We start from the raw sequence: 11,089 nt of genomic DNA on the forward strand, positions 1-11,089 counted from the left end.
TGAAAAAAAAATGGCATGTCCTGAACTGCCACCTAGCTGACTCCCTGCTTTGGTTTGGATTTCCTGCCTCAGCCCTGGGCCGGGCATGTGACGGGACTCTGGATTATAGAATTGCTTCAAAAACACGAAACGCGTTCGTGATGACGTTATTTCTTAATGGAAGAATAAGTGTAGCACCCTGAGTGTACAGAGTAGGGAAATTGAATTTGGCTCCCCTGTAGGCAGAGGATCTGGGAGCTAATTTGTTTGTGTTAGCTGTGCAGAGCTCCAAGGGCTGGCTCTACGTTACCTCCCCCTGTCTTCCAGAATTTGCTGGATAGTTCTGGAACGTAGAGGGTGGAGGAACAGAGGCTAAAGCTGGATTGTTTATGGTGGGTCCACCAATCCCTGGGTAGGCAAGGCCCAGAAGGTGGGGAGACAGGCCATAAATGTTCAGGAGTAATAGTGGCAGTGAGTGTGCAGAATCCAGGCTCCAGTAGCCTGGAGGGCTCTCCCCATGCCTGGAGGGGGGGAGGGCTCTGCCCCAGGGCACAAGGAAGCACAGGAGTAAGCCAGTGGAAGAGAAGAGCTTTTTATATCTATACACAAATGTTTTCTGTTCACCTCTGGCAACACTCAGTTCACCGTCCGGCTGAACCTCTGTAACGATCAGGCTCCCCTTGGGCTGAGCCTCTACACATGTGGCTACTAGGCCTAAGGCTTAGGCCTAACCTTCAGCTGCTGCTTCACATACAGCCCCCCAGGCCTTAGCCTGGGGCTTAAAGAACACTGGTAATCTGACTCATTACCCTTAAATAGAATATCCCAGCTTGTCAAGTAGCTACTCTGAGAAAATATGTCTATTCACAACCTGAACTCACTATAGTCATTCTAATGCCAAAGGCAGCAGTGCCACCTATTGGCAGAAGAGAGAAATGCACCCAACCTACCCACTTACATCAGGGTCCTTAAAGTCCCTCCCCCTTATATCAGAGTCCGCCCCTTCTTTAGGGTCCTCTGAGTCTCCCCCTTACATCAGGGTCCCCAGAGTTCCCTCTTTACATCAGAGCCCCCCCCCTTCACTAGGGTCCCAAAAGTTCCCCTTTCCCTCTTACATCAAGTTTTCCAGAGTCCTCCTAAATCAGATTCCCTAGAGTCCCCCTTACTTACATCAGGGTTCCCCCTTTCATTAGGGTCTCCAAAGGTCCCCTTCCCCTCTTTCATCGGGGCTTCCAGAGTCCCCCTAAATCAGGTTCCCTACAGTCCCCCTTCCTTACATCAGGGTCCCCCCTTCATTAGGTTTCTCAAAGATCTTGCCTTACATCAAAGTCCACCCTTTCATTAGGGTCCCCAAATTCCCCCCCAATATATCAGGGTCCTCAGTGTCCACCTCCATAGATCAGGGTTCCCAGATTCCTCACCTCACATCAGAGACCCAAAAGTCCCCCTCCTTTTATATCATGGTCCCATCTGGCGGCACGTGCTCGCTGCACTGCGGGGGTGTCAATGCGCGCGGCTGGCAGTTGTGATGACTGACGGCCACGTGCGATCACGGGCACAGGAGCCAGGACAGGGACGTATGTGTGTAAACACACAAATCCCTGTTTTGTGAGGAGAGGAGAGACAGATCGTGTGTTCCTACTGTCAGTCCCACCCACCACATTTATACAGTAATCTGTGCATTTTTATAGCATTTTTATAGCACTGATCGCTGTATAATTGTCAATAGACCCAAAAAAGTGTAAAAAGTGTCAGATCTGTCCGCCATAATGTCAAAGACCCAATAAAAATCACAGATTGCCGCCATTACTAGTAAAAAAAAAAATAATAATAAAAATGCCATAAATCTTTCCCCTATTTTGTAGACGCTATAACTTTTGTGCAAACCAATCTATATATGCTTATTGTGATTTTTATTACCAAAAATATGTAGAAGAATACGTATCGGTCTAAACTGAGGAAAAAATATGCTTTTTAAAAAAAAAATTGGGGCTATTTATTATAGCAAAAAGTACAAAATATTGTGTTTTTTTTAAATATGTTGCTCTTTTTTTGTTTATAGCGCAAAAAATCTAAACTGCAAATACCACCAAAAGAAAGCTCTATTTGTGGGAAAAAAAGGACGTAAATTTTGTTTGGGTACAACGCCACACGACCGCGCAATTGTCAGTCAAAGCGACGCATTGCCGCATCGCAAAAAATGCCCTGGTCATTGAGCCACCAAATCTTCCGGGGCTGAAGTGGTTAAAGAGACAGTGTAAAAAATAACTAAAAAATGTACATTTTTTAGCCCTCGGGCTTTCACACTACAGACAATTGTGCAGCTTTTTTAGGGCAGATTGCAGGCGCTAGTTCTGACGCTATAGCGCCTGCAAAACGCCCTGGTGTGAAAGGGGTCTAAGCCCCCGTACACACGGTCGGACATTCTGACAACCAAATCCGTCGGATTTTGTCCGTCAGATTGTGTCTGAAACTGTTGCATACACACGGTCGGACAAAGTTGTCGAAAAATCTGATCTTTCAGAACGTGATGACGTAATTTCGTTACGATGGGACTACGTTCAGGCTAGTAGCCAATAGCTTTGATGTAGGAATTTGATCTGAGCATGCGTGGCACTTTGTCCGATCGGATTTTTCTACACATGATCGGAGTATGTCCGATCGGACCAGTTTGTCGGAAAATATTTCCAACAAGTTGGAAAATTTGGTCCGACGGATATTCTGACGGAAACAGTCCAATGCAGACCACACACAGTCGCATTATCCGACAACACGGTCCGATAGGACACATTCCGACGGATTCTCCGACCGTGTGTACGGGGGGGGGGCTAAGAATTGGTAAACTGCAATATAATAAATGTTTTCTTTTGGGGTTTTATACCTCTTTCATTTTATTCTTGTTTTCTTTTCCTGTTACTAATTTCACATTATTATTCAGCGCCAAAAATTTGAACACAAGCAACAAAAAAAAAGTGCAAAGCAGGGTTCAAAGAGTCACATATTTTGCATAGTCCAGTGCGGCAGTAGTAATAAATATGTCAAGAGAATGAAATATAGCAGATACTAACTATTATTGTATTATAATTGAGTAAGCTCTACTGTCCTATTATAAGTAACTGAATCTCATAGTAATTAATACTAATTCTTCATGACATATTACTCAACTTTAACAACTTTTACATTTTTGTTGCTCTTGATTATATAATTGTTAAAATTGATTGTAACACCTTAGTCTTTCTAAAAAACATATAGCCTACTTAAAGCGGAGGTCCACCCTAAAGTGGACCTTCCGCTCATTGGAATCCTTCCCCCCCTCCGGCGCCACAATTGGCACCTTTCAGGGGGGAGGGGGGTGCAGGTACCTGTACAGTACAGGTATCTGCACCCACTTCCGGGATAGCTCTCTGCGGAAAGGGGCGTAGACTATGCCCCTTTCCGAAAGTCCCCCGCTGCCTGCTGGGAAACACACAGATCCCAGAGGCAGCGGGTCCATCCTTATTGCGCAGCGCGACTCGCGCATGCGCAGTAGGGAACCGGGAAATGAAGCCGAAAGGCTCCACTTCCTGATTCCCATACCCAAGATGGCGGCGGCAGCACCCGAGAGACGATCGAGAGATTGGCTTCGGGTGACGACATCGCGGGCGCGCTGGGCGGGTAAGTGTCCTTATTTTAAAAGTCAGCAGCTGCAGTATTTGTAGCTGCTGGCTTTTAAAAAAAAAAAAACGGCGGAACTCCCGCTTTAAACCTTTAAATACTTGTAACTACCAGAAATACTAAGATCTGACATATAAATTCAACTAATGCTACCATTTAATGTAATCAATATTTTGTTAATTGTACCAATGTTTATGTTTTCAAAATCAATAAACAAATTTGTCAAGAAATATAGCAGATATTTTCCTGCAGCATACTGTATCTTGGGAGACATAATGAAGCCGTAGAACATTATAAGGTTTATTTATAACTATTCAACTCACTTAAACATTTTTGACCTGTAGATTGAGTACAATTCCTCTACGTTTGTCGTAATGGTAAAAAAAAACCACCCTTTTAGGACACTCCCACGACGCTCTGATGTTTTTCCTTCTTAAAAGGCACATTCACAAGTTTAAAAAAAATAAGTTACAATGTAACACCAAAGCCCTTTGTGTATTTTATGAGGATGGGCTATTTCTTCTCTTTATATAAGAAACTTGTCACGGACGTGTCATTTTTTTACAATTATTTTCACATAGCTACAAAGCAAACTACAGCTGAGATCGTGAGGGGTTAATAGCTCAGCGCCATACATACTTCCTGACAAACATGTAGCAGCTTTTACTTTCAGTTTGTCCTCCACCATGGCGTCTTTAGATGTCACAAACGAGCTGAATTGTTCCGTGTGCCTGAGCATTTTTACGGATCCCGTGACCCTCGAATGTGGACACAACTTCTGCCGGGTCTGTATTAATAAGGTTCTGGAGACCCAGGGGGCATCTGGGGTTTATAATTGCCCTGAGTGCAGGACAGAATTTGGGAAATGTCCTGCTCTACAGAAGAACATAAACCTTCGAAATATTGCAGAACGTTATTCAGGAAAGAGGCAGAAGGAAGAGATTTACTGCACGTACTGTATCGGATCTTCTGTACCTTCTATTCAATCGTGTCTAATGTGCGAAGCTTCTCTGTGCGAAACACATCTCAAAGTCCACAGCAAGTCACCAGAGCACGTCCTGTGTGAGCCCATCTCCTCCTTCAACAAAGTGAAATGTTCCACTCACCATCAAGTGTTCATGTACTACTGCGTCGAAGACGCTGCCCACTTGTGCGCTTCATGTGCCTTGTCAGGACAGCACACTGGGCACCAGCTGGAGCTACTAAGTGACTTCTGCAAAAAGCAAAAGGAAAAGTTAATGGAAGTCTACACTGAACTCAACCTCGTGAAAACGGACCTTGAGAAAAAGATACAAGGTTTGGAGTTGCCCATGAAAAAACTGGAGAGCAAGTTTGAGACAACCCAAGAAAAAGTGTCCTCCATCTTTAAGGACATCCGACAACAGCTGGAGAAGCTCAAGGAAAGGATCCTGCAAGATCTGAAAGCTCAGAAAAAAGAAACGTTGAACCATTTCGTGGAGCAAATCTCCGAGCTGGACGCGAAGAAGCGGGAACTGAGCGAGAAGATGGATCACATCAAGGAGCTGTGCAGCATGACCAATCCCATCACCGCCTTGCAAGAGCTAGACGTGGGCAGCAACCAGATTTTACATTTTGAAAGTAAGGATCAAGACGATTTAAAGGATTGTAGCAAGACAACGAAAGAAGACGTGGACGAGTCTTGTTTTTTAAAGATGTTACATAAGGGTTTATCTGATATTTTCAGTAGCTATAAGAATAAGTTGCTGTCAGAGAGCGAGGCAAAAATAACGCTAGATATCCAAACGGCGGCTAATAATGTTTTTATTTCAGATGACTGCAAAACTGCCTTGTGGCAAGTGAACCAAGGGCGCCCGAAGGTGCCCGAAAGGTTTCAGTATCACCAGGTGTTAAGTTCTCAGGCTTTTTCAAGTGGAAGACATTATTGGGAGGTAGAAACGGGTGAAACGGGCAACTGGATGGTGGGAGTGGCCTATCCCAACATTGAGAGGGAGGGGAGTCAGGCCATTATTGGGAAAAACGATAAGTCATGGAGTCTTTGCAAATGGAGTAATCTATATTTTACATTGCACAACAGAAAACAGATCCAACTTAATGTCAAGTTTGGCTGTAGGAAATTCAGGATCTGTCTGGATTACGAGGCCGGGCGCCTGGCCTTTTATGATTTAAACAACTTGACTATACCAGTACATACCTTTGTCACCACCTTTACACAGCCCCTCCATGCTGCCGTAAGTGTCTGGGATAGCGCATATGTGACAATTCTGAGTCAGGAATAGTTTTGGGGATTGATCACGTATACTTTTAATTAAAAAAAAAAAAATTTCAATTTTTAGGAACATTTGATTGCATACATAGGGCTGGGGCAAGGCAGTGGTAGCACAGGTACACGCTTTGGACCCCATGCTGCAGTGGAAGCCTCTCCAGTCTCTACATTGCCCTGTCACAAGGCTGTCTTAATGCATGGGCATTGTGGGCACTGCTCAGGGGCCCCAGGTGCATGGGGGCCCCATGATAATCTTGCATTATATCATAATTGCCAACTGTCCTGGATTTACCAAGACAGTCATGCTTTTTACTATGCTGTCCCGGGATGGCTGTGTCCCGGACAGTGTCCCAGAACCTGTACTGTGCCCTTCTGCCTCCCCATACCGTGTTCTTTGTGTTGATTAGTCTTTGATTTATGGCATTTCTTTTTATTGTTTAAAATTGATTTCATTGAAAGTACTAATAAGTATATGCTTAATGCTATTAACTACTTATACTTCGTGTTGGCGTTTAAGTTGGGGCAAATTGGTAGGGGGCCCCAGTGCATTACTTTGCCCTGGGGCTCACAATGCTATTAAGACGGCCCTGCCTGGCCATCTGGTCTGAGCTGTCAAATGCTATGCAATTTTTTTTTTCAATCCAAGTCAGAAAGAAAAGCTTACCTCCTCACCTTTCCTGCTGAGTGCCCAGCCGATCCTCACAAATCTTCAAATGAAGTCTACTTCCATGAACATCTCCTAGTTCCCTTGAAGCTTTCAAGAGTTCCTCCTGCCACTCCTGACCTCCACACTCCTGTAGTGATGTGGAGGTCGATGGAAGGAACCAATGAAAGCTGCAGGAGACCCAAGAGAGTGACACTTGGTTTCCCGCATAGGGTTGAGGTAGGGTGATGGTTGGTCAAGTGGAGAAGGGTGTTTTCCACCATACTCTTCAGGGGACTATTTTAGTGATCAGAGTTGCCTTTAGCACAGTGGACACCAGGAAATGTCAGTATTTAGGCTCTTCTTTACAAATATTTGCTTGATAGAAAATATAGCATGTGCAATGGGTAAAGATCTCAAAAATAAAACTTGCATCAACCTGCTGTTCATCTTACTAAGTTCTTTTAAATGTATCAAAAAAGATCTTCTCTGGCGTGTTCTGGTTGGCACTCATTTGTTTATTGCTTGACGTTGGCATTTGGAGATTTCCCAAACCATTATGGAGCTGGTGTGCGAAATGCTTTAAAGGGGTTGTAAAGGTTTGTTTTTTATTTTCTAAATAGGTTCCTTTAAGCTAGTGCATTGTTTTTTTCGCTTACCCTTTCCTTCGATTTCCCTTCTAAATGTTTTTTTTTCTTTGTTTTCTTTGTCTGAATTTCTCACTTCCTGTTCCTCCTCAGTAAGCTGTTCAGTAAGCTGTTCTGGCTGACTAAACACCGCTCAGCTGATGGTGTGAAGTTTACTGAGGAGAAACAGGAAGTGAGAAATTCAGACAAAGGAAAAAAAACAAAGAACTAGCTTAAAGGAACCTATTTAGAAAATAAAAAAAACAAAGCTTTACAACCTCTTTAAACAAAACCAGTTGAACAGATGATCTTCCATGAAGAGAGCAGACTGGAGCCTTAATAAATGGCATGGTTCTAATTCTGTAAAATATTTTATTTACTTGCGTGTGAGGCATAAATGTATGCGGGACACCCCATCTTTTATATTCTTCTCTTTAATTTCCTTTCTCTCTATTTTTCCTCTCGTTTGTTCCTCTGTAGACCAAGGGTCTCCAAATTTTCTAAATAACGGGTCAGATAACTGTCCTTCAGACCTGGGGGGGGGGGGGGGGGCTGGATTTTGGCCAGTGGTAGTCGAAAAAATATCCTGGCATCAGTGGGAATAGATAATGTCTCAGGTTTGGTTGCAAGTAAGGGTAAAAAAATTGCATAGCACCTGATGTCTATAAGAGGAATAGTGCCCCACCATTGGTGTCAGTGAGATGATTAGTGCCCCACCATTGGTGTCAGTGGGAGGAATAGTGTCCCATCATTGATGCAATGGAAGGAATAGCATCCTATTGTTGATGTCAATGGAAGGAACAGTTCATCATTGGTGTCAGTGGGAGGAATTATGCCCCATCATTGGTGCCAAAGGAAGGAAGAGTGGCCCATCATTGGCGTCAAAGGAAGGAAGAGTGTCCCATCACTGGTGTCAGTAGGATGAATATTATCCCTTCATTGGTGCAAATGGAAGGAATAGTGTCCCATTGTTGATGTCAATGGAAGGAATAGTGTCCCATTGTTGATGTCAATGGAAGGAATAATGCCCCATCATTGGTAACAGTGGGAGGAATAATGCCCCATCATTGGTATCAGTGGGAGGAATAGTGCCCCATCATTGGTGTTAGTGGGAGAAATAGTGCCCCATCATTGGTGTCAGTGGGAGGAATAGTGCACCATCATTGGTGTCAAAGGAAGGAAGAGTGACCCATCATTGGTATCAGTGGGAGGAATAGGGCCCCATAATTGGTGGCAGTGGGAGGAATAGTGCCCCATCATTGGTGTCAGTGGAAGGAATTCTGCACCACTGTTGGTCTCAGTGGAAGGAATTGTTCCTCATCCTCATTATTGGTGTCAGTGGGAGAAATAGTGTCCCTATAAGTGGGAGGACTAGTGCCCCAAGGCCCAGATAAAGGACCACATCCAGCCTGCAGGCCACAATTTGGAAACCACTGCTGTAGATTTATCTTCCACTGACCCCCTGCCTAGATATTCCTTTTCTGTTTGTCCCTCCTTGCCCCCCATTTTTTTTTTCTGATCAGATATTTACTCGACATTGTAATATTTATTGTTTGTATGAATTGCATGACACATGAATTTGAACATATTGGTCCATTGGATTGGCCATTGGGCAACCCCGGATGTTTTATAGTGGATAGGTTTTGCATAGGCTGATACAATCTCTTATATTGTAGTCTTGTCTTCATGGTCGTTTTCTGCCAGACAAAATATGCTGCCCTGCTGCACTGTGAGCACGGGAGGTCGCCCCCGCTTGGCCTGGGCACCATGCAGAGACTGCTTTGCATTTTCTCAGTGAATGCAAAGTACCCACTGATTGGACAGGGTGGAGAGGCAGGGTGGTGAAGTCGCGCTCTCCACCTTGGCCAATCAGAGAATTCTTTGCATTCATTGAGAAAAAGCTACATATTCTCTCAATGGTGCCTGTGCTGAGCATAGCGACCTTTCTGTATTCACAATGCAGCAGGGCAGCCGCTCGGCACAGGACTCGGCACAGGACTCGGCACAGGACCTGGAAGCTGGTGGAGACCATTGTAGTAGTGGTGCCTAATATAATGGTTTCCAGCTTCCAGGGGGATTCAACAGGTATAGTGTATACGTAATTACATTGGTCCAAGTTGAACCAGTGTAACTATGTAACAATATCCATACCTGGAATTCTTCTTTAGCCCTCGTCCACATTGGAGCGATTTGTCATGCGATTTGACAGGTCAATTCACATAACAAATGTTCCAGCCTATTGCCGACAATGGCCCCGCTCCAAACGGTCCGACGCCGAGTTTGCGGCGCCGCCACATCGATTTGCAAAAGTAGTTCCTGCGCTACTTCTTTGCGATGTCGGGTGCGACTTCAATAGACATCTGTGCATGAAGCCTGAAGCCACATAGATGTCTTTCAGGCTGCATCCAAAAGTCGCTCTAAAATGTGGCTTTGAAATGATGTGATTTCAAAGCTGTGTTCAATGTGAACGAGGGCTTAAATTAGACCTGAAGGCAGAACGTCTTTGAATTTTAAATAGAGTAAGTGAGGGTTATAACCAGTGGCGGCCACTCCATTGGGGTCGCGGGGGTGCCGCTCCCCTGATCCATGCGTCCAGCCCCTAATCTACATGCAGGGAGCCGGATGCATGGATTCCAATGGGGGTTTTTTTTTTTTTTTGAAGCACGTGATTAGAGCCTGAGGCTCACATTGTGATCAGTGCATTACTAACTGTACTTACTATGCATGTACTTCACTACACAAGATCTAATGACAGGTCCACTTTAACTACTTCCCACCCAGCCAATGTACATATACGGCCGGGTGGGAGCTCTCTGCTTCTGAGTGGACGTTCAGAAGCAGAGAGCGCGATCCCGATGCGCGATCCCGATGTGCTCGTGTCAGCCGGACACGGCGCATCTCGGATCAGCAGGAGGGCTCTGTGATTGGCCCTCCTGATCACATGATGGCCGTGTCCAATCACAGCCATCATGTGATGTAAACAAACAAGCCGGTTGCTAGGTAATCGGCTCCTCCTCTCCTCACACGGAAGTCATCGCTGAGGAGAGGAGAGCAGATCGCTGCAGCCGGCTGATGATCAGTGAGTATGAGCTGTTTTTACAGCTTTTTACTCACTGATCACTAGTCTAGTGTAAACACACAACATACCACACAGTATAAACACAATGTCCCCACATATGTCCCCAAAACACACATGTCCCCAAAACATACATGTCCCCAAATAATAAAAACACACGTCCCTAATAATAAAAACATGACCCCCACATATGTCCCACTAAAATCACATGTCCCAATGATTATCTGTACACATATGTACGTGATCACCTGCACACGTATGTACATGATCATTTGCGTACATATGTCCGTGATCACACAAACCAATTATTATACACTTAACCAAATTTTCTTCACCAAAAACATGTAGCAGAATACATTTTGGCTTAAATTTATGCCAAAATTTGATTTTATTGGATTTCTTTTAAAATAGAAAGAAGAAAATATTGTTTTTTTTCCAAATTTCCGCTCTTTTTTCACTTATATCACAAAAAATAAAAATCGGAGTCGTTAATAAATAACACCAAAATAAAGCTCTATTTGTGCAAACAAAATTATAACAATTTAATTTGGGTACAGTGTAGCATGACCGCGCAATTGTCACTGAAATTGTGAGAACGATGAAAGCTGAAAATTGGGCTGGGAAGCAAGGGGGCGAAAGTGCCCTGTATTGTAGTGGTTAACAAGCCCTCATTTGCTATGTGCATTATCATTCTGTATTGTGTTGTTATAAAAAAATCATATATGAGCAATATATATACATTTATCTTTAATAAAATACAAATAAATAAAAAAAAGATGCTTCTTTATTTTTTTTATTTTTTTTTATATATCATGTTCTTATAGATTAGTGGTGATCAACTTACAGGCAGACCCCGCTTTACACTC

At 43.9% G+C, this 11,089-nt stretch overlaps 1 protein-coding gene across 1 annotated transcript; it reads left to right on the forward strand.

Moving 5' to 3' along the window:
- Window positions 1–4,093: 4,093 nt before the first annotated feature.
- On the forward strand, window positions 4,094–6,975 carry LOC143935040 (E3 ubiquitin-protein ligase TRIM39-like). The gene has a single exon (XM_077458626.1). It carries the CDS (start codon window positions 4,320–4,322, stop codon window positions 5,889–5,891), a length of 1,572 nt encoding a protein of 523 aa, XP_077314752.1. The 5' UTR covers window positions 4,094–4,319; the 3' UTR covers window positions 5,892–6,975.
- Window positions 6,976–11,089: the final 4,114 nt, after the last annotated feature.

This window comes from Lithobates pipiens, unplaced genomic scaffold, assembly GCF_037356315.1.
Source record: "Lithobates pipiens isolate NorthernLeopardFrog02 unplaced genomic scaffold, aLitPip1_a1.2 Scaffold_28, whole genome shotgun sequence".
Taxonomy (NCBI): domain Eukaryota; kingdom Metazoa; phylum Chordata; class Amphibia; order Anura; family Ranidae; genus Lithobates; species Lithobates pipiens.